Source organism: Taudactylus pleione, unplaced genomic scaffold, assembly GCF_031769625.1.
Source record: "Taudactylus pleione unplaced genomic scaffold, aTauple2 ptg000324l, whole genome shotgun sequence".
In the NCBI taxonomy this organism is placed as follows: Eukaryota; Metazoa; Chordata; class Amphibia; order Anura; family Myobatrachidae; genus Taudactylus; species Taudactylus pleione.
The window spans coordinates 713518-738772 of NW_028284725.1; the positions used below are offsets into that span (position 1 = coordinate 713518).

At 44.3% G+C, this 25255-nt stretch overlaps 1 protein-coding gene across 1 annotated transcript in view; it reads left to right on the forward strand.

Moving 5' to 3' along the window:
* Positions 1-4087, forward strand: part of LOC148509492 (uncharacterized) — a 47412-nt gene extending 43325 nt beyond the window's left edge. The window contains exons 5-6 of the mRNA XM_088443042.1: positions 1096-1132; positions 3241-4087. Of these exons, the coding sequence (XP_088299168.1) occupies positions 1096-1132; positions 3241-3265 (62 nt within the window). The 3' untranslated portion in view covers positions 3266-4087. The remainder of the gene's footprint in view (positions 1-1095; positions 1133-3240) is intronic.
* The last annotated feature ends 21168 nt before the right edge of the window (positions 4088-25255 follow it).

Sequence of the window (25255 nt, forward strand, 5' to 3'; positions counted from 1 at the left end):
CCACATGGAAGGTCAGGACAATCTAGGCCAGTGTTCCCCAAACTAATTCCTAACAGTGCATGTTTTCCATATCTCCTCACAGACAATCACAAGTGAAATAAATAATTAGCTCCACCTGTGGGTCTTTTAAAATGTGTCAGCCAGTTATGAATACACCTGTGTACCAGCTAGGGAAAATGTAAACCATGCACTGATACTGCTCCCTGAGGAATGAGGGGTCTATTTACTAAGCCTTGGATGGAGATAAATTGAATGTAGATAAAGTACCAGCCAATCAGCTCCTAATTGCCATGTCACATTGCTGTGTTTGAATAATTACAGTTAGGAGTAAGTTGGCTGGTACTTTATCTCTGTCCACTTTATCTCCATCCAAGGCTTAGTAAATAAACTCCTCAGAGTTTGGGAAACACTGATCTAGACCTTGCCTTTAATTCCCCTTGACCACACCCTCATTACCCATGTCCCTCCCCTTTTCCCAGCAGGCCATGCCCCATTTGACTAACATAACTGTGCTTGTTAGGGAGTATGAATTAGGGATGGCCATCAGTGGCCACCATCGATAATACCATTGGTGGTTAACCTCTATGGTATGAAACCTTCAACAAGAAAACAATAGATGGTCATCCCTGCTCTATTACTCACCAGGAAGCAGGACAATCAGAGATGGAGGCGGGGCCCTACGGGTTGTGTTGGGGGCCATAGCTAGGCTCCGTGTCTCAGCGCCAAGTAGAAAAAAAACAAAAACCATTGGGGAGCTCTGTACCATCAATGCTGGAGACCCATTGGATCTCCACCATCGATGGCAAACCATCTATCATCGATGTTATGGCTTCATTACATTGCAACTGTCTTTATTACATTGGTAACTAGAAATACACTTCTCTCATTAATGGTATAGGATGAAACTGGTCTATGTCAGCTCAGAGCTGCTGCAAAAGCGAGTGTTTTGTTGGATAGCATGGAGTAGGCACAGCACAGGGTCTGCCCCTAAACTGGAATAGCATGCAGCCTAGTGTCCTTGCGTCTCACACAGCGCTACCTGCTCCAAGTGCTTACAGCATCTGTAACATTGTGTCACATTCTTGTGTCTTACAGGAAGCTACGTAGATGAACTTTCAGGAGCGCTCTACCAGTAAGTCTCTCTTCTGGCTCTTCACATATCAGTTTATATTTAACTAGCTGGGATACCAGGTGTTGCCCGGGTTGAAAATTAGACCCTGAAGTACACCTGCAGCCTTAATTTTTTTACATTGCCCTCGCCTATAACCTGGATAACTATGCAAATTAGGAGCGAATGACCTTGTGTGTTTGGAATGGAGTATTTCAGGAGCAGACTGACTTACAGAACAGAAATCAGTATAGTTTCCAAAATCACTTGAGTTTCAGAAATCACTGCAGAACAGAGGGGGTGATTCAGCTGCGGACGAATATGCTATCGCAGCTGCTAACATGTTAGCAGCTGCGATAGCTGTAATATGGCAATGCGGCAGTATTGGATCATCTGCAATCTGCAGCATTGGATCATCTGCAATCCCTTCGGCATGCTGAGTCACCATGGGGTCACGAAAGCGGGCCAACAAAGATGAGTAAAAGAGGCCAAGAAATCTCAGTTGGCCAACGGAGATCTGGACTCTCCACTCCCCCCCAATGATGGCGACACGCCCCCGTTTTGGGAAATGGAGGACGTCGCCTGGCTGGAGTCCTGTTCCTGGACAGAAGGGAGCCCATCCGCAGTAGCACTGTGTGGCTGCGATCAATCTCCCATGCCGTTTGTAATCTCCATATGTGAAGCTTTGCCATGATCAAATATTGATTATGCTTTCTGCCACAGTCTGAATGTATCGAGTGCTGAGCTGTTCATGAGCCTGCCAGAGTTTGACAGTGTGTGTATGGAGCCAGCCCCAGAACCTGTGTAATTTAAGAATGTCTCAGTTTTATGTCATTGTGTGACAGTGTGTGGCCCTGACGAAGTTCAAATTTGGTGGGGCTAGGGCCAAAACTCTGGCCGTGCATAAAGGACAAAGACAGACACACTTTCTTGCTTATATAGATTATGCTTGTTATTTAGATAAAATGAGGAACATAAATTGAGGATCACGTTTGGAGTATGTTACTGGAGTATGTGACTTATTTCACACTTCTTACAGAAAGTCCATCTAAACCAATATACACCAATGATGACCCTGAGCTCCGTTGCCCGGGCATGAAATAGTTACTTACAATCGTACACTGCCCTGATTTGCTACTTGACGATCTATGAATGAACAAGTACCATTTTTAACACTTCCAATTCCAGATCAGTGTTCTTAAACCAGTGAGATAAACCTATCTTCGAGACACGACACTATTATTGCACATTAACTTTTATTTCTGATTTATTTTGCATAGACAAATATATATTTTTTTCCAAAACAAACCTATCATATGCTCCTTCCACTCTCTATTTCAAGATACTGAAAGGCAGAGCCGTAACTAGACTTTTTGGTGCCCTGTGCCAGAGAGAGCATTGGCGCCCCCCCACCCCATTGGTTAAATAGGGACATAAGATTGTGCACCTGAAATAGGGCCATGGCCACATGGGGAAGGGCCAGGGAAGAGATAGGGGAGGCCAGGAGATGCTGGGGATAAAAGAAGAGGAAGCTACAAGTGAAAATTGACCAGTCCCAACAGCGCCCCCTGCCCTGTGGTGCCCTGTGCCATGGCACTGGTCGCACCACCCTAGTTACGGCCCTGCTGAAAGGTACCTGTATCTTCAGGGGAGATGTTTCAAACCTTCTAAAGAGGACAAGTGGAGGAGTTATTCATTGCATCCAATTAGATTCTAGCTATAATACATCTAGTGCAGCCTATAAAATGATAGCTGGAATCTCATTGGTTGCTATCGGAAACTTCTCCACTTGTCCTCTTTAGAAGATTGGATACATTTCCCCCTTTGTCTCTAGTTAAAGGTCGTAGGCGTGGGGAGAGCAGGCTAGTTGCAAACACAAATTAGATAGACTATGAGGAATAAATACAAAAGTCTAAGAAGCAACTACTGTACCAAACAAGTTACGGTGATGATGATACCTGGTTTCAGACCTGAGCAATAATAATCAGATCAGTGATGTTCATAAACGTGCTGTTGCAATGATACCACCTACGTCAACCAATAACAATGTCATGGTAGAGTTGGCATGGACAAAGAGAGGGCTGGTTATGCCACATCTTCCCGGTCTCATTATCTTGTCTTTATCTCTACAGAACCGTTGCTCACATCTTTGAATAAGATGAAAATGTTATCTATCCACCGTGGAACATAAAGCTGAGTACTGGACTTAAATAGGTAACGTTTCAATTACACAAAGCAAGCCATGGTTGGGAGATGATATGTTTGCTGGCAACCACTGGCATTCGGGATAGTCTGAGCTAAGTGTATCTATAGGCTAAGGTCAAGACTCTTCTGAATGCCAGGAAGATTGCCAAAGAGCCACCTACTGTACCGGCATCTTATTCATATTGTCCCGATCAGTGCTGTCTACCTCCTAACAGAACAACTTCATAGTAAATTTCCCAAAGTTGCTTTTCTTGACCACTGTTGCAAAAAGATTCTTCACTGAGGAACGGTCTTCAATACGGCTCCCTTCGTTGAGGTGACAAGTATCAAGACACCGTTTGGTCTTGAATACAGTACCGGCATTGCCAAGAAGGCCCCCAGGCAGACTCGAACACCAAAAGATGCTGCAGATCTAACTACTCGTGTTCTCCGTATTCCTTCCAAAGAGCATTGAGCACAAAGAAGGACCCGGAAAAACTTTTTGGGGGCAAAGTTCTTTCTCATGAAACACACAGCAGTAAAAATAAGGATCACTCAAGTCAATTCACATTACATTACACATTACATTACCCAAATATTTTCTCATAAATGACTTAACGTGCATGAAAGAGATGTAAGACCCACTATAATAAAAACATCACCTGTCATGGGTCCAACGTTGTCCCTCTTTTTCTTCTTGGAAGGATGTAAAGCAAAAGAAAGTGTATTTATTTATTTTATGAGAAGTGTTACATGTCTCATATCCAACAATAAATGTATTTCTGGTCTCTTAAATGGCTCTGTTTCAATGCCAAGGGCTCTTCTGATGTCAACGTTATAAATATCTACGTTATTACTGTCAATTTGATGACTACATCCCCAACTAAGGCCATCTATGAATGGCGTAAGGATTTTTTCAAAAACAGTGATAGATTAAGCATCATAAACAAGAGCTAAAAAGATTATGGTGTCTATTCATGAAGGGAAAAGTATCCCCTGTGATAATGAAGGATTGAACTCACTACAAGTTCAATCCTTGTATTGGAGAAATACATCATGCCTCCTATACTTAATTATCACTTCCGAAAAGCTGCGCCTTTTGAGGAGACAACCTTTTGTAATAAGGGGACTTTTCTTCTGCTTCACTGTCTCTTCGCAGCCTGTCTTGAAGCTGCGCATGTGCAGTTTGAAGACAGGCTGTGAAGAGACATTGAAGCAGCAGGAGTCCAGCCCCCCCCCACCCCCTCTGCAATCACCTGCTCCTCTCATTGCTCGTCCCACCCGCTTGTCCCCGGCCGACCCTGCCGTCTGTCCTATGAACCCCCCAGCCACGGGAGTCTGTGACTCCTGCTGAGACAGTGCAGCCCCGCAGCGTCAGTCCTCCGCCGCTGCTGCAGTGGCCTCTCCCTTCCTCCCAGCTCACTGGATGAGAGCCCAGGGCGCGAGGGGGCAGCGTCAGACGTAAGAGAACACTGCTGTATAGGGTGCTGTATGCCATCTCAGGGTGGCGTACAGCATCACTGTTAAGTTCTGAAAAAAAATGCTTTTTTGGGACTTGATGAATTTAATAATTTCCACTATAAGAGTGGGGTCTATATAGTTCTTTAGCATGGGGTCTATATAGTACTATAGTGTGGGGTCTATATAGTACTTTAGTATGGGGCCTATATAGTACTATAGTGTGGGGTCTATATAGTACTATAGTGTGGGGTCTATATAGTACTTTAGTGTGGGGTCTACATAGTACTATAGTGTGGGGTCTATATAGTACTTTAGTATGGGGTCTAAATAGTACTATAGTGTGGGGTCTATATAGTACTATAGTGTGGGGTCTACATAGTACTATAGTGTGGGGTGTATATAGTACTTTAGTATGGAGTCTATATAGTACTATAGTGTGGGATCTATATAGTACTTTAGTATGGGGTACATATAGTATTATAGTGTGGGGTCTATATAGTACTTTGGTATGGGGTCTATATAGTATTTTAGTGTGGGGTCTATATAGTATTTTAGTATGGGTCTTCATAGTACTATAGTGTGGGGTCTATATAGTACTTTAGTATGGGGTCTATATAGTACTATAGTATGGGGACTATATAGTACTATAGTGTGGGGTCTATAAAGTACTTTAGAAAGGGTGTATATAGTACTATAGTGTGGGGTCTATATAGTACTATAGTATGGGGACTATATAGTACTATAGTGTGGGGTGTATATAGTACTTTAGTGTGGGGTCTATATAGTACTTTAGTGTGGGGTCTATATAGTACTTTAGTATGGGGTCTATATAGTACTATAGTGTGGGGTCTTCATAGTACTATAGTATGGGGGACTGTGGAAATTATCGGGGGACAATTGTAACCAGGAGATATCAGTCATATCTCTTGCGTTACAGGAATTATAAATAACCCTGACACTTCATTTCTACAAAAATAGGTGAAATTCTTAATTTTCACCTACTTTTCTAGAAATGAAGTGATGATGAATAGACCCCTATGGCTCATTCATAAATTAAAATAACCCAAAGGCCAATCACAATTACCGGTCATCTCAGTGGTACTTGAGGTCCTCTTTCTGCTGCGCTGGTTTATAAATCACACCCACTGATTAGTTAAGTAACCATATAAAGACTAACTGCTTTTATACAGGATAAAGAAACCAGTGATTATTATCACCTGGAGTTTATGTTGCACCAACGTATTGCGCAGAATAATACAATATGGGAAACTCACAGTACAAACACTGATATAAGAGGTATAGATAGGTCGCTGTCCATAGAAACCTACAATCTACAGATGTCTTGTAACATCCTTACCATTTATATTAAGATAGACGTTATTCCGTATATAATACTATTTCAGGAACGAGCACAGATGAGATGATGTCACAGCTGCTTGTATATAAATGCGTTACATCACCAGGCTACGTTTATAACAACAAGTGGAAAAGTTGCAATATGAGTGCTGCTATGAAATGTAGGCACCGCGTTTAGTATTGTTTGCTTACTAGTCTAATGACTGTATAACGTGTACTTTACTTTTATGTCTTTGCCATGACAGACACTGGGATAACAGGGCTTTGCAGGATTTGTAGTTATTTTTTTGTTAACAGAATAGATGGGTGCTGTTCAGCAAAGAAACAGATTGAGTAGGAGGAGAAAGTTTAGAAGTTTCTGACAGAGAAGGAGCAACAGACAGAAGCCCTGGCATGATGTGCCCGTCCCTTCATTGTCCTAGTAGAAAGGAGCCAGTCAGCTCCCCTATCGGTTCCCCTCCTACTTCTCCAGTCATTATTTCAGGCCATTGAACTTGGCATGCAGGCGAGTGTGGAACAGCAGACCTGGGAATAATGAGGCCGCCTGTCTCATGTGGACGGGTGTTTTAGGCATCACTCCAGTACAATGAGGCGGCCTGAGGGACAGCAGTTTGTGCAGCTGCTGGAGTGTGTAAGCTATCCGGTGCTGGAGGGTGTACGCGTGTCTGGGGATCAGAGGCGCTCTGTGGGTGAGATGCACTGACCATGAAATTCCTCGCCTGTGCTCAGCATTCTAAGGAGCATGTGGGGTCTATGGGCCCGATTCAGACCCGCTCGCTAGGCTGCGTTCACACGCAGCCTGCCGATGTTTGCAATGTGCGCATGGGTATAAGACGCAGTGCGTCTGCGTGAACCAGTCCATGCGATCGCCCCTTGCACACAGACACCTCGCTAGATTGAATGACAGGAGGAGCCGTTTGTGGGTGGTGACAGGGGTTGGTCGATTGAAACGGGGGTGTGGTGGTGCGAACGCAGGCGTGTCTGGGCGTCTTAATGCCGTTTCAGAGGCATGCATAATTAAGACGCATCGTCATAACACACGTCACATGGCTGAATTACCACTGAAGCACTCGCAGTGCTTGCGGTAGGGTATGGTCAGCCACAAGTGCTGCGTATGGGTCCGATATTACTCAATGTTACCGAGTGTTGTATACACTTCCTGGAGTTGATGTGTATTACTAAGGGAAAGTGGACGTCTAAATAGAAATCGCGAATGCACGCCAAGATATAGTGGGCGTGCTAATGCCTTGCCGTACGATCGCTGGATTTGCATACTTTGTCAGCTGACGGCTGCGTGCGAACGCACCCTAGCGAGCGAGTCTGAATTGGGCCCCATGTACTAAGCCTTGGAGAGAGATAAAGTGGACAGAGATAAAGTACCAACCAATCAGCTCCTGTCACTTTACAGGCTGTGTTTGAAAAATGACAGGAGCTGATTGGTTGGTACTTTATCTCTCTCCACTATATCTTTCGCCAAGTACTGTACATGGTGCTGACTGTGGAGGTGATTCAGCAGAGAACGGAATTACATAGCCGCACACAAGCAATTCCGTCCTTGTTAAAATGCAAATGCAAAACAGAAAGGGGAGTATCCCCTAGATATCCCCCAGCACACTAAATTGTACCTGCAACAATACTTGAAAGCTATATGGTAATAGAGATTAAGAGATATTTGTTGCATGCATTTGTAAGTACATGGTAAGCTGCCAGGCCACTTCACGGCTTCTCTGATACTGGCAGTCCCTACTCTGCATGAAACAGAACCTACTCTGGGCCATGTAGGGACTGCCAGTATCAGAGAAGCCGTGAAGTGGCCTGGCAGCTTACCATGTACTTACAAATATCTCTGAATCTCTATTACCATATAGTTTTCAAGTATTGTTGCAGGTACAATTTAGTGTGCTGGGGGATATCTAGGGGATACTGCCCTTTCTGTTTTTATGTTTAGTATGACCGATCCCCTTCATGTAGCTGAAGAGTATTGCCAAATTGATTTGAGCAGCTTCCATTTTATATTTGCTAAAATACAAATGAAGCAGGTGGTGTCTGACACCCCCCACTGCATTTGCGATCCCAGCGCCGCGAGTGAGGTTGCAGCCTGGTATCACCATCGCTACCATCGGCCAGCTGAGTAAGCCTCAAAGATTGCACTGCTGAATCAGGACCAGTGGGCCTGATTCAGAGACGGACGCTCTGAATCAGGGCAGTTTTTTTTTTTTTTTAGAACGGCCCACAAACGGCAGGCGTTCGCAAGGGAACGCCTCCGTTTTTTAAGCCACCACCCCCGCCACGCCTACAAAATTGGGCGAGCTGTCGATCAACATCGACAGCCACCCCTTTTGTAGTGAGCCGCGCGTGTGCACTGGGTCACCATCGACCCGCTTGTGAGCGCAATGCTGTCCACCACCACATAACTGAACCTAAGGATGACAGGTAAGCACAACTTACTACACTGTACTACAATTTTTCTGAATTCTCAATAACAAACCTTGTCGGGATGTCGGCGTTGTTGTTCTGACCACCGGGATCTCGAGTGCCGGCATCCCATCCCAACCCGATATATCTGCAGATATATTGCCACATCGTGCTGTGTGTACGAGCGGTCCATACACTTTCTGCAGATGTGACTAGATTGTCCCTTAAGGCCCCATACATCAGCAATCTGAAAACCACAATTCAACAATTTGAAGATTTATTGCCCGATTTTAGGATTTCCCAATCTAGCAATCTGCGCCCAGACACTACAGATCTGTGTCAGTGATTTGCAGATCGATTGCAGCAAACACAGATCTGCCAATCTTGAAAGGCCCATCATTTTACTAGTAACGGTCTGCAAATCTGCTGATCATGGGCCTGATTCAGAGCCGCTCGTAAGCGGCAGTACGCTCGTTCACCGAACGAGCGAGAAAATTTAAATTCCAGCGCTCGCTCGAAAGTTCGCTCGTAGCTAATCTTCCGCCCCAAAGTCTCCCAACCCCTCCTCTAGCTAACGAGCGAGCAAAATTGCGACCGTCCATCTCCCAATTTGGTTGCAGGGAACGCTCGCACAAGTCCAAACCGGAAGTGGGCCTGTCAGATTTCGATTACCTGCTCGTTCATTCTGCATACCTACTTTAATCGTTTCATGCCAATCAATATATTAATTAGCTTAATTGCTCTTCACATGTTTGCAATCCGTTTTTTTTTTTAATTTTCAATAAACTTTAATCTTGTCCGTGTGTAATTTTTCCCACAGAATACGTACGGTTTCAACAATGTGTAACTTTATAAAAAATACATGTTTGAACCAATGATCCTCTTGTTTTCCTGTGTTTGTGCTAGGCAGATTTTACTTTTTTTATTTCTTTATTTAAATTACCTTACGAATGTCACTGCATCAAGCCTATCATAACTCACATTATATTTTTTAGCCTGGAGGACACATGACTCATACACTAACCAATAGAATGGTTCCTGTTAATTTACCAACTACATTAGCCAATCAAATTTTTTCTCTGGCCTTTATTAAAACTGTTTTTTTAAAAATAAACCATTGCCATCATGAGAGCCTTCGCGTTTACCAGGCGGGAGCTTTTGGTCCTAACGCAGGTGATGGACCGGCGGATCACCAGCCAGCCTCCCCCCATCAGCAACCGCCAGAAGCAATCCGCCTATGCGGAGGTTCGCCGCCGCCTGCGCTCCTTCGGCTCACGCCGACAGATCAGGCAGCTCGAGCGCAGGTGGTCGGATCTGCGCCGCCGCACGCCACGCTTGCTGGCCTGTTTTAGACAGCGGATAGCTGAAAGTAAGTATTTGTTTGTTTTTTTTCCTTTCTTTTTTTGCGGCCCTATCTGCGTGTGCATGTTTTCAGTCTAGCCCTGTTGTTATTTTTTGGAAAGGCCTGCGTGTGCATGTTTTCAGTCTAGCCCTGTTGTTATTTTTTGGAAAGGCCTGCGTGTGCATGTTTTCAGTCTAGCCCTGTTGTTAATTTTGGAAAGGCCTGCGTGTGCATGTTTTCAGTCTAGCCCTGTTGTTATTTTTGGGAAAGGCCTGCATGTGCATGTTTACAAAATTTAAAATGTTCTAACAATTTGTGTAGTTGTTAATTTGTGGCCCAACCCCCCCACCCCAACAAATATTACAAACATTTTCCGCTAGGCACAGACGCCGGGCTCGGACCCTCAGTCCAACGCCCAGCACAGCAGACACTTCTCAACTTTCTCCCAATTCCCCCTCCACCTCTGACCGGCCACTTCCTGGGGCACCTCCCTCTGGAATTTGTAGCCCCCCACAAATTCCCGACTCCACTCCCCCCCTTCTCTTTTCTTCACCCTCCCCTCCCGGCGCTTTTCATCGCCATCAAGCTGCTCCCAGATCTCCCCTCCATGGAGCCTACATCACTGTCCCACCTCCGAGGAAGAGGAGGATGTAGGGCCTACAAACCCCCAATTCCCGATGACCGGTAGGTTTCCCTGTTATAAATTTGTAAAATTGTAGTGTTGACCTTTTTATTTTGATAGACAATGTATTTTTTTTTAGCCATGATACATATCACACATGTCCAAACACTCATACTTGGGTAGTTAAGGAGGGTATCCACTAGACGATAAAGTTGAACGATTGAACGATAATGATAAAATCGTTCAATAATCGTTCGATAATCATTCAAACATCGTTTGAACATCGTTTGCAAATCGTGCGGTAATTGTTTCTAACGATGTACGATGCGCGCTCCCGCTGGTCGTTTGATCGTCTCCTCCATCGACTGAACATGCAGGTCAATTTCACTTGATTGCTTACAAATCGTTTACACATCGTTTACACATCGTTCACGCTGAACGATCAAACGATGAACCACTGTCTGCCCACTATAGCTGAAAGCTCTCAATCACAGATTAAAACAACATAGTTTATTGTTAGATCTTTTGCAAATCGTTTGCAAATCTTTTGCAAATCTTTTGCAAATTGTTCAGAGTGGAAGATCATATTTCAAGGGAAACTTCAAGGGAAAATCGTTAAGAGGTTGGACAGGGATAAAGGCCCTCATTCAGAGCCGCTCGTTAGCGGCAGTACGCTCGTTCCGAGCGATGTTTGCACATCTGCGCATGCGTACGGTTTTTAGTACGCATGCGCGAACCAGTCAGTGCGGCCGAAAATCGTTGGTACGCAATATAGCGAGGGCCTGCTATTTTGAGTGACAGAATGAGGCGTATGTGGGTGGTAACAGGGGAAGGTGCTTGAAAATGGGGAGTGGAGATCCGAACGCAGGCGTGCTTAAAGGTCAAAACGGGCGTTTTATGGGTGTGTATATTTAAAACAGCAGCGTCATTGTTCACGTCACTGGGTTATTTTATAGCCAGAACTGCTCGCAAATTTGTGGTAGCAAACACCAACCACAAGAATAGCGAGCAGATCATACGCTGGTCGATGTACTCGATTAATCTAATAAATAGCGGACATGACGTAGGATGCGAGCGGCCAGGGGGCGTTTTTAACAAATAAATGAGCGTATGTTTTGCTCGCTCGTTCAGACTTAGAGGTGTGAACAGACTGCAATGTGCGTACGGATCATTTGAATAGCCACCCCTTGTTTTTAAACGAACGACCACAAATAGCGAACGGCTCTGAATCAGGCCCAAAATCGTCTAGTGGATGCCCGCCATTATTGTTTACCCTAACAAGGGTACTTCTTATTGTTTGTGGTTGCCTTTTTGTGTGTTCATTTGTAATTTAGTATTTCTGCCATCTTTGCATTTTCCATTACTTTGTTTTTTTCATCACAACTGGATCTTTGTTTACACTTTTTTTGGGGACGGCATTGGTTTTTTAAACTTCTAATTTAAGGTTTTTGTTTTTTTCTCTTTGTTTTTTCCAACAGAGGACCAGAGGCGGATGCATTGTATCCAGGAAGGTTTGGCCGCCTTGCGTGGCCACATGATTGCCATGTTTGTGGACCTTGACCACATGGCGGCGGCCCTTCGGTGTTAATTTTTGGTTTTCCTTGAATTTTGTGGAAAATTATTGTATTGTAATTAAAATCGCGTTGTATTTTAACGAGTCTCATTCATTGTCTGAAACAATTACATTGTTTAACCTTCCATAAGTACACTATTTGATCATGTTCTTTAAAGTAAGGTAAATTTCAGACATTACAGGATTAGGAATTACGAAAGTTGGCCTTTTTTGTGCCAGGTTACACGTGACTAGAATTTAGTGAAAAACAGTCTTTTTAATGTCAAACAAAAATTTAATACACACCAAACACCTACAGAAAGTGAATTGTGTCAAGCAATTCACACAGTGAAAAGACAATCCCCAAAAAACCCAACACCAAAAGCCAACAAAAAAAGAAACAATCAAGAACTGATGAAATAAGTAGCAGGACAACATAAAGCCACAAATCAGGCGATTAAATAATTGATTCCAAAGTAAGATCCAATGTGGCCACATGTACACAATTTAGTGGAGCAGGTAGTAGGCATCGTTTTGTCAAGGTGTGTAAAGGAAGACAAGAAAAGTTAATATTAAAAAATTAATTTCAAAAAGGAACATTACAATGGTACATGTCGACATTGTGTCAATTAAGTTAATGTTTGACAATAATTACCTGAAAAATCAGGCCACCACATCATCGCGTATGGCCCCCCCACATACTGACCTCCAACCAACCTCGGGGGGGCCATCCTCAGGCAAGGCATCCTCTGGCTGCATTGGGACACCACTCCTTATGGCGATGTTGTGAAAGATCCCACACAGGACCACAATTTTAGAAACCATAGCCGGCAAATACATGAGTTCGCCACCAGAGCGGTGGAGGCATCTGAATCGGCCTTTTAAAAGGCCGATACAGCGCTCCACCACCTGCCTGGTGGCTGTAAGTGCGGAATTAAACTCACTTTGTGGCCCTGGTGTGGGAGCCAAATAAGGAGTGAGCAGCCAGGGCATGCAAGGGTAGCCACTGTCTCCTGTAAAATATAAAAAAACACAATCAGGATCACTGTGTATCAAGCTTTGCATTGGTTTCAACTAAAGGTCTCCACTTACCCAGAAGCCACGCATCACCAGCTTGTAGGTTGTCTAATTTATGCCAAATCCCTGATTGCCGGATGACGAATGAGTCATGTGCACTCCCGGGTAATTTTGCATTCAGGGACAGGATCTGGAGGGAGGCATCACATACCACCATTACATTCAGTGAGTGATAGTGCTTGCAGTTCCTAAAAATTGCCTCCAGCCATGCTGGAGGCTGAAGTGGTATGTGAGTACCATCCACAACCCCTATGATGTGTGGGAAGCCAGCTATTTGGTAAAAATTGGCCTTCGCCACACTAAGGGAACCCATATCCAATGGCATTTTAATAAAATGATGGAGGTGCTTGAAAAGGGCCTCCATCACTGCCCTCAGGATCCTTGAAAAGGAGGATTGGGAGATTCCGGCCACTATTCCCACCGTGGTTTGAAAGGATCCTGAGGCACAGAAATGTAACACCGCCATTAATTGCGTAAGTGGTGGTATTGCTGTAGGACTGTCAATTTGCCGCTCCAGATCACTCTCTATTAATGAGAGAGTGTCTATGATGATTTTTGGAGGAAGACGGTATCGTCTTAAAACCTCATCATCGGGCATTCCAGAAAGGGTGACACGTGTTCTATATATCTGGGGCCTTGCATGCCTACGATGCCTATGCCTGAGACGAGGTTGAGGTTGGTCGGGTTCCGGAAGCATGGCCAAAACAATACGACCAACATCAACCTGAAATGGTAAGCCAGGTAGTTAATGTTTGTAGAAAATGTAAAATCAAAAAGATACTTATCTTTGTCGAAAAATCCAAAGATGCTTACATGCCGGGGTATTGTCATGAGTGCAACAACCTACATTTCCAAATTAGAAATTCAGGTTAGAATTTTTGGGGGCCAGATTTGATTCCTAAAAATTGTGGAAAATGCATTAAAAGATAGGGGGGAGCACACATTATTTTGAAAATGCACCCTACATTGAGTGGACAAACAAGAATGGCCAAATTTATACTAAAAAAAACATTAGTGCGCTAAATAGTTTGCATTTTTACATGGAGAATAAGGAAACATTAGTGCGCTAAATAGTTCGCATTTTTACATGGAGAATAAGGAAACATTAGTGTGCTAAATAGTTTGCATTTTTACATGGAGAATAAGGAAACATTAGTGCACTAAATAGTTCGCATTTTTACATGGAGAATAAGGAAACATTAGTGCGCTAAATAGTTCTCATTTTTACATGGAGAATAAGGAAACATTATTGCGCTAAATAGTTCGCACTTTTACATGGAGAATAAGGAAACATTAGTGCACTAAATAGTTCGCATTTTTACATGGAGAATAAGGAAACATTAGTGCGCTAAATAGTTTGCATTTTTCCATGGAGAATAAGGAAACATTACTGCGCTAAATAGTTTGCATTTTTACATGGAGAATAAGGAAATATTAGTGCGCTAAATAGTTCGCATTTTTACATGGAAAAATATTTTCCGAAACATTACACTATATTTAGTGTTAATACATGATACATAAAAATAGAAATAATACATTAATGGTCAAAATATATGTGAAGACCAACACATCAAATTTGGAAAATCATGAAAAAATACAAACTTACCGAAAGTCGATAAATAAGTCACAGTCCAAAAACTACAATGGGGCCCAGCCAAAATAACTGTAAAAAAATTATAAAAATATTATTTAAAATATAAAAACATTTGGTTTGGAGATCCCTTATTTTTTAAAGGACTTGTAAAAAATACTTACTCCAAAAAACAACAACAAAGAAAATAACCGCAAGAAAAAAAAGCGAACGGAAAATACCAAACAAAAAACAATAACCAACTCCTACTCCAACAATCCGCCTCAATCCACTAATCCCGCCAACAATCCACTACTACACACGAAACCTCCAACAATCAACACCCGCCACCTCGACTTGAGTCGCCCATAGCCATAAATAGTCTTTATTTTCCCGCTCAAATTAAGGACGGATCATAGGAGCGCACAATCAATGATGCGTACGAAAAATAAGGACGCATGTATAAATACGTCACCGAAAATCTAAAACGGTCTGCTGTAGTTCAAGTTGTTGTGCACAAAATGGCTACAGACCAGCAAAACAATGGCCAAGAGGCGCCCGGTAAGTAATTGTCTCTTTAGGATTAAAGGATTATTTAGAACCCGAATTTAGAGAAAGTTGGACATCTAAATGTAAAAAATGTATTTTTAAAAAAGGTGTTGAGGATGCCATGGAAGAGGCTGCTGGGCCGAGTAGGCCAACAAAAGAATCCCCCCAAAAAAGGCAGCCATAATTCACAAGAAAGGAGATGGAGGTTTTGGTACAAATGTGTGTTGACACCCTGCCACAGGCAGATCGGAATATGGGTGCAAGCCAGAAGTGGAAAATGTGGGCGGAGATAGCCAGTGCTGTCAAAAGGGTGGGTGAGTTTGAACGTCTACCCCGAGATGTCAAACGCCGGTATGTAAAAACTACATTTTTAATAAAAGTGGTTACAGGCCCAAATACTGCAGGAATAATGCAAACTTTTTCACCCACAGATGGGCCGATTATAAATATCGCCTGAAACAAAAACTGGCAGAGAGGGCTAGGCATGCAAGGGGGACAGGTGGGGGTCCCACCCCTGTGTCATTGGAGCTTAATGACTTTGAAGAGCTGGCACAGGGGTGTGTGCAGTATGAGGAGGTGTTTGGCGTGTCCAACATGGATACGGACATGCCAGACTTTGCGGCTCCTCATGTTGTCCCAGGTAAATGTTGTTATGTTAACAACTCTGAAATGTGTTTGTGACAATATGTAGATTGTAATGTTCCTCTTTTCTATTTTTTCTCACAGAGACACAGGCGGATGAGTCTGCTCCAGAGGGGAGCCTTGGCCGCAGAATTTCTGCTGGCTCTGCAGGAGAGGAAGCAGTAGATCCGGCTGGGGACCCTGCAGAAGCCAGTCCAGGGCAATCCTCCTCGCAGGCAGTGGCCCTCCTCACGGATCTCAATTTTAAATCGGATCACCACACGGAGATTCTGCTGAGGATGGACGCCAGTCTGCTACGGGTGGCGGAGGCCATGGAGCAAAATGCTGCGGCCAACGTGACCATTGGTCAGGCCCTGGCGGAAAATACCAGGGCCAACATCCGAATTGCCAATGCCCTGGAGCAGCTCGTTCGCCAGCACATGGTGGAGCCGCCCTCCCTTCCTGCCGGAACATCAGGATCCTCCACCTCTGGCACAACAACAGCCATCCCTCCAAATGTGCCTAGCCCTCTGCCTAGTCCACAGGCCCCAACATCTGCCTCTGGACAGGCCAGCCAAAGGACATCCCGGACCCGGTCAGGCTCCCACCCTACCCCAGCCAAAAGGGGCAAAAAGCGATGACAGCACTGGCTAATTTTCCCACAATCCTTCTGTGCTTGCCCCATATTCCTTAAGGGCCAAAACTTCCCTCTCCTTTCTTGTGAATTGTTTTTAATGTGTGTTATTTTAGTTTGGCCAAATGCCACTATTGTTTTTTATTTTATTTTGCCTAAATTTTTGACGTTTGCCAGAACTGCAAACTGGCAAATGCACATGAAAATATAAAAATGTGTATAAAAAATAAAAACAATTCAAAATCTTCTCCATTGTATTGTGACATTATTATAAAATTCGTTTTTAGGTAATCCCGGCCACAAAAAACAAAAAACAAAAATTTTTTTTTAATAATGATTCCAAAGGGTTAAAAACCATTTAGGAGTTTAAAGGAACACTTTGCCCACATCAAAATGGATGAGAAATTTCCGGGACCATTAAAAATGTTGCTAAAACACAAACATGATGACAATATTGTTGCAATAACACAAAACCAAAATTAAAATAACCAAATTAAATAAAAAAATGGTACGCTAATTGATTATCTAATCCAAAAATTAGCAGCTGAGTATTTCACCTGCGTACGGTTTTGTGCTACAAAAAAAAACAACTAGTTGCTAAACACATTACAAGCAAGTTTTCAATTCTAAGTTGATTGCTTTTCTGGCAAGAAATGATAAATCGAAGAAACATCGAAGAGGCACGGGAAGGAGGACGAGACCATCGACATTGTGGTAGAGTATACCAGACCACAAGCTGTGCGAGCAGTTTGAACGGAAAGTGGATCAGACAGTGACGTATGACTCGTTCCGATCACATTTGACGTTCGCATGACATAATTTAGGGACGCCCACAAAATGCCTCGGCACCCCTGCGTTTTCCCATCTCCACCCCCGTCACCGCCCAAAAACGGCCTGTTATGTCAATCACATTTGACATGTCACTTCCTGTTTGCTATTCGACGAACGACTAAAAAAAAACTCGCAATCAGCCGTACGCACATGCGCAGTGTTACACAGGCGCATGCGTGGTTTCACAACATCGGAACGCTACGAGCGTACTGCTGCTAACGAGCGGCTCTGAATGAGGGCCCATGTCCATACATTACAAATCTACAGTCCCAATCCATCTGTGAAATCCAACATGTGGACAATCTGATTTAACAATTCCAATTACTTTTTGGTTGCAATCTGCGATCTGTGAAGCCCATACATTGCAGATTTTTTTCCCCATTGATTGCAAATTGCTGAATTGCCACAATCGATTGCTGATGCACTCTCCTAAAAGGAGAGCTATACAGTGTTCTGGGACTGTCCTCATAATTGTCTCAGTTTCAGCCACTATAATGATCAACCTTTCAATCACATAGTGAGCTATATTATAAGGTAGATAAGACCAAAAGAGACTGACCAAGTATAAATGTAAATAAATAGTAATTTTTTTTTTAATGGCATCAAAAAACATATACCTACTGTCCTGGATAAACTTATTAGTAATTACATAACGTTTTTCTCTAGTGCAGACAATAATTGATGAAAAACTTACAAGAAAAATATTTAAAATAAAATGTAAAAACGAATACATTAACACAGTATCACATGATAAAATAGAACATAATAATTGATATACTGTAACTACAAATAGGCAACAGCGCAGACCAGGGGCAGACTGGGATAACCAGCCGGGTGTTAAGCCACAGGTGTGACTCTTGAGGGTATTAGTCCCACAACAGCCTTGAGGGCTGGTATGTCTTGGCTAGATATGGCCGTGAAGCAGCTTTGTGAGCTGATATACCTTGGCTTGCTGGGCCTGTGGGCCGTAGGACAAGATGCGGCCTTTGGGCCGTGCAGCAACTTTGAGAGTTGATATGCCTTGGCTTGCTGGGCCTGTGGGTCATAGGACAAGATGCGGCCTTTGGGCCGTGCAGGAACTTTGAGGGCTGGTATGATTTGGTTAGATGCGGCAGATGAAGGACTAGTGCCACAGGAGAGACACAGGCGTTGGTACGCAGGAGTGCGGCCTGTGCCGCCAGGTTGACACAAGTAGCTGACACTGTAGTGCGACCTATGCCGCCGGGTTGACACAAGCAGCTGACACTGGAGGGCGGCCTATGCCACCGGGTTGACACAAGCAGCTGACGCAGGACTGCGCACTCTTGAACACAGAGTGCAGTCTGTGCCGCCTGGATGACAAGAACGGCAGAGGACAGGTATGCGGACCGTGCCGCCTAGATGACACAAACAGCAATATAACACTATAGACAGGAGAACTGGAGCTCGACTGGATAACAGGAGACAATGCCAGAATCGGAGACACAAAGACTCTATCACCGGCATCGGAGCAGCGTTCGCACCAGGAAGAAATAGATGCAGGAGCCAATCCAGATCACTCCCGAAATGATGGACAGGAGATAGGAGGAGGTGAATGCTCGCTCGGCGTTCGTCTTGCCCTGCATTCGCAGTGCGGCGGCTTGTGACACCGGGAAATGTTTTGAAGGAGCCCTAATCGGGGTAGGGTCTTTCCACAGAGATCTCTATTCGCCTCCTCCGGTCCACCTTACCCGGCCAGTCAGCGCTCAGCCCGGTGTCACAGGGAGGCTCAACTTGCCAGGTGCCCGCTTAGATTTTGTTACGAGCGGGTGCCCGGCTCCTTCCCCACAGCGGCAGCCAGAAGCTGGAACTCACTCCTGAGCTCTGGCTTCCGGCTCCCCCCACAGGCACAATGGAAGAGATGTCATGACGTCTCTCCCATAGTTGCGAGGAGCGGTCGGACCAGACACTACTGTGGGCACTGCGTAAGGGGCACCACTACTGGGGGAACTGCATATGGGGTACCACTACTGTGGGCACTGCATAAGGGGCACCACTACTGGGGGCACTAGTGCTGTGGGCTTTATGTGTAAGGGGCACTACTGTTTTGGGCATTGTATAAGGGGCAATATGTGTATTAGGGGCACTACTATAGACTTGTTAAACCAAGCTACAAATGGGCATAATGGTTTCAGTGACCTACTGTGCAACAGGATGGGGGCTGTCATGTTTAGTTCCTCTAACAAATTATTGTTTTATAGTCAATTGTTGTTTGAAACTATTAGGGGGTATATTTACTGAAGTGCAGGTTTTTAGAAGTGGAGATGTAGCCCATAGCAACCAATCAGATTCTACTTATCATTTATCTAGCACCTTCTAGAACATAATAACTGGAATCTGATTGGTTGCTATGGGCAACATCTCCACTTCTAAAAACTCTCACTTTAGTAAATTTGCCTCCTAGTCTTCTTGGTCCCCTTCAGTGATGGAGATTCACCCCCAGCAGCAGCAGCTCTAGGGCCTCATTCAGAGCAAAATGCAAGCGGCTCGATGTGTATGGTCTGCGCATGCATGCGCGAGCCCCGGTGAGCAACTGAAGTTCAGTCGCTCCGGGCTCGCTACAAGACGGGGCGGCTGTCGATGGTGAGTGACAGCTCGTCCCATTTTGTAGGCGGGTAGGGGGGGTGGTTAGGCAAATGCAGGCGTTCCCTTAGGAATGTCTGGCATTTGAGGGTGGACCTACTGACATCACTAGTGATGACAGTAGTGGACTTCCTGCTCACAGGGTCTTGTCGCAAGCCCAATGGTCACGATAATCGTGATGGTCTCCAGCCTGCTCACACAAGCTGTGGGTGGTCACCCACAGCTTTGCGAGCGGCCTGGAGAAGAAAAAAAAAAACACGCCCTGATTCAGAGTGAGCGCTCGCCAGCAGCGAGCGGCTCTGAATCAGGCCCCTAGTGCACAAGGATTGTTTTTGGGACTCCTGGATAGGAAAAGAGTCAGTTTGCATTTGCAGGACTACTTCCAATCATTAATGAGGAGGTTGATTATGAAGGTGTTGGCGGTGGAGATTGCCTATGCTGGGATCTATCCATGCTGTTGGTAGCTGATGCTGGACTGCTTGTTATTATTTTACATGATTTTATTGATTTTGATAAATAATTTGCATGAACTCGCTGCAAATGACGTAACAGGGAGGAGGTTCCTAGATTGTTAACATTCCTACCTCTACTTACTTTGGCCTCACAAACGGTACTGACGGCTTGACAAATGTTCTGCCTGATTCAGCAGCGGACGCAAATGCAATCGAATTGCAATCGCTTACAAGAGCTGATTCAGACCCGCTTGCTAGGATGCGTTCGCTCGTAGCTGGCCGATATTTGCGATCTGCGCATGTGTTTGCATCGCAATGCGCATGCGCGAACCACTGCGAAAGATCGGGAAGCGTTCGCTCGCTGCGCATAGACAGCCCAGCAGAGTGAGTGACAGGAGAAGCCGTTTGTGGGTGGTGACAAGGGCTGGCCACTAGAAATGGGGGAGTGGAGTTGTGAACGCAGGCGTGCCTGACCATCTTAACGCCGTTGCAGAGGCGTGCATAATTAACAGGCAGCGTCATTGTACACGTCACCTGGTTGTATTTCACACTGAAGTGATCACAGGGCTTGCTACCTCAAGTGCTGCGATCGCATCCGATGTACCAATGGTTTCATGGTTTCAATGGTTTCATGTACTTCCAGGAGATGACGTGCACAGGTGGGTGTCTTATGAATGGCTGGTGGGCGTCTGCATACACAAAGTGATCGCTCGCCAAGACATAGTGGGCGTGCTAATGCCTTGCCGTGCGATCGCCTGCCTTGCTGGGCGTGCACTGGATTTGCATATGCTGGGTGCGAGTGAACGCATCTGGCGAGCAGGTCTGAATGAGCTCCACAGATCACAGTCGCTAAAATATGCTAATGCCTGCCAAAGCACAGCCAACATAAAGACGCCCACTGCTGCCTTCCCATATCCGTCCAAATGTCACACTCCTGTGTAAACATCGGTATCTTCCTGCTGTGGATGCAATCGCTATAGCTAATTTATGCACGCCCATGAAATAGCGTTGAAACTGTCAGACACGCCCCCTCGTTACTTCCCCTAAACGCTGAGCACATGACACTCACTTTGCGAAAGAATCCTCTGTGCGTACGTAATCACAATGCATGCACAGTGCAACTTACACACATGCACAATGGCAAATAATTGCTCGAACTGCGTAAACATTGGTTGGCATTGTGTCCGCAGCTGAATCAGACCTGTTGTTCGGATTTGGGTAAAAATAATTCCATACAAAAGAGGTGGCTTTTTTGGTCTTATGCCCTGACATGACAATGGCCTTCTTCTCATCACTGGCAAGGACTACTGCCACCGGTGGCTGACTTACTTGACACAACAACAACGTAATCATCCTCCTTCTTGCATCAGAGCTACTGATTCTTTTTCTATGTAGCAGTACCAGAGGAGAGATGGAGAGAAGGGGGCCACCTATCACAGCTACTGATCAGCTCTGCATAAACACAGGCTAATCTAACTCTGCCTCCTTCATGGCAGCCAGGGTCAGCTGGTCCCGAAGATAAAGCCTCCGGGACCCAGCAGTAGAATCCTCAATTCTATGTCTAAACCATCACCATCATTACTTTTACTACTACTCATTCTCACATTTGTAGAGGGGGTAGAAATGGTGGAAGGAGGCTTCTCTAGGATTACAGTGTCAGAAATTTCAGACACACATAGCACTTGTTGACACCTTTAGACTCTACTCAGGGATCTGTGAAGTTTGCGAACACAAATTGTTCTTCAGCTATAGAGGGGGAATTACATTTTTGGCAAATGCTGCGAATTGCAGCCCGTCTTGCACCCTCTGTCCGGCTGGCCGAATGCCAGATTCGCACAAGAGTGCTCACTACCCCATCAGGTAGCAAACACTTTTGTGCGAGATCCAGTGGATGCCACGCAGACATGGCTGGGTGAACGGATTTGCCCTTAATTCAATTCTCCCCATAGTGTTCTTTTTGTGCACTGATTTGCATGTTTTAGAGGTGACACATCTAGACTTAGAGCGAGAAGGTGTTGCATGCGTGGTTACATGAGATGCCTGACTGTGTTTGGCCCTGGCTTTCAAAATAGGCATTCTAGGGCATGAAACAGCAGTAGCAGGACCACAACTTGCAAATAGACAATGGTCTGAGCCTTTCCTTGCCATTGCTTCAATCCTTGAAAAAGTCTAAGGACAAAAAGCATTAGAAGGCTTTGTGACCCATCTGCGGCCACTGTACATATTCTGGTGATGTCACCGCTGGCTCCTGAACACCTTTTCTGCTTCAGCCGGCAAGGAGGGAGACAGCACACAAGCAGCACTGAAGCACCACAAACATACACCGCTGATTGACTCCTGGAATCACTATCGGCTACTACACCGCATTTTGTGCTCAAGAAGGTAAGGAGGGAGACAATGAGTGAGCACCACTATACTAGGACAACCCTAGGGACAGTGGGCCTGATTCATTACGGATCGCAACAGCATACGTAGATCAGCCAATGGTGCATACTACGTATGAGTGTACATCCCAGTGCCCGTGAGTTAGCATTGTGATTGCTCTGCAATCATTTACGGAGATAGGAATCCATCAATAGTCAGCGTTTGTGGGTGTTGACGGAGGAGTGGTCAGAGAAATGCAGATCTGCCAGTACTTACTGCATGTGACGAGGTTAGCAACTTCTGAGTAAGGTCTGACCTGATATAATTGTGTGTGAGGGGCCGATGTTACTCGATGTTCCCAATCTATATGCAGGACTGCAAGGTATTACGGATGTCAGATAGCGGTAGTGGGCGTCTCTATTCTGGCTGTGTGACAGCATTGCGATAGCATTCATTAGCATATTTTCACAGCAGAACTGCGTGTGCAATCGCAGCCGCGAACGCAATAGCGATCCGTAATGAATCAGTCCCAGTGTCTTAAATATAAAATACTTTCAATATTCTTTTAAAACCAGCAAATACATTTATTTTTAGCACTTATTATTTTTTGTGATGAGCTGACATGACCAGTACAGTAATATAAGCTGCCTCTCAAAACACACACACTCTAGTAGAAAGAATATGATTTCAATTGAAATAAAACACTGGAGATTTTTTTTACATACCAGAAAGAAATGGATTTTTGTTTTTGCAATTCTTTTTTTTTACTTAACAGGGAAAAAAAAGGTCTTCTTTGTGGGGCAGCTCAGACACAGCACAGTATTTTTTGGACATATAATCTTAAAATCACACTGTGTCTATCCTCAAACACAAGTGACAATATTATTAAAAACAAGTGCAAGTTCACTTTAACAAACATACATACAACAGAGTAAGCAGAGGATTATAATCGCTATCTGAGTCTAGTTATACCTCTGTTTTACAATAATTATAGTGTAGCTAAAAGAGATTTAAAAGTGCACTACCCCAGGGGTTATGGGTGTCAGCTGAATCAAGAGATTTAAAGCAGTGGTGATTTGCAATTTGTATAAGAATAGTAAACAGTGGACTTGATAACCAGCACCAAACAGTCCTTAAAATCAATATAATATAAGAATAACCTTTTGTTCAATAAGGTATCATGCGCAAGATATTTAAAGGCTGTGATTCAATTCAATGCAATATTGTATAGGCCCGAGAGGGAGCTATTCAATTCAGCGCGCTGTTAAGTCGGAGAGTGCAGGTTCTCCGACTAAAGTGCTGGCTTCAAGGCTGTTAGCGCCGTACTAAGCTGGCAAACAGCCACTTGGCCAGCACCTTTGTCAGATTTCTTCTCGCATCCCCTGGAGGGTACGAGAAGAAATCCTTTAGTCCTAGCAAACAGCGCGTTGAATAGAATAGCTTCAGGAGATCCCATCGTATTGAATTGAATCGCAGCCAAAGTGTCAGTGCTAGAAAGGTGTCTACAATCTAAAAATGCTGATGAAGATATAAATGCCTTCAAGTGAGAAGCAAGCCAAGTATGTAAAGTACATCAAGTGCCTGTGCGATAAAGTGTCCAAAATGAGGTTATTAGTGTCAAAGAAGGGGTTAAAACCTTCGAGACAAATGTTTAATGTATCACATCAATCAGCTGATGTGGTTGGTGCACGTAAACAACCTATACAAATTTAAAATGACTTTATAACTCATCTATTAGGTGCCAACGACGAGGCAAGAAATTGAAAAGTTAAAAATACATTTATTTAAATTAATTACATATAAAGACATAAACAAATTACAGCAAAATAATAATAAAAAAAAATACTGGTACCCTAATTGTTATACTCAAAGCATTTTATTAAATATTTTCATAAAAAAATGCAAAGATAAAAACAAAAAGTGAGAGTGCAAGGTGCAGTGCAGTGTCCTGCGAAATCAACTTCACCGCTGCTCTGCATAGCAGAATAGCGAGTTAATAGATGCCGCATGCACATGGCATCTCTTCACTATGTAGGGAGGGTCTGGGCTGGGGGCGAGCCCAGAATCCCCGGGGATGCTGGGCTCGCCCCCGGAGTGATGTAAGACCACGCCCCTATATGGATAGGCCACGACCCTTTTCAGACGCCAGACTTGGCGGAACTCAGTTCTTCTCAGAAACCGCAGGTTCAGGTATGTTCGGATTTCAGTAACCCGCACTTCTCTACCCTTAACACGTCCTCACTAAACATCGCCTATGTTGAAATGCCGTCTGCAAAAGAGACAGTGAAACTGTAAATATGCCCCATATTCTCCTTTCCCTAGGCCATAAAAGAGGGTCATTGCATTCAGCTGTAGATTAACAGCAAGAATGAAGGTTGAATTTAGCCAGCAGAAAAGTGCATTTGGCGCTGAACACTTTCATCTTCTTAACTTTTCAAAACCAATTTTCAATATACTTTCCTACTTTCAAGGAAGTTATGGGAGGCTCCTGAATTTTTTGGGTAGTCCCCCGCACC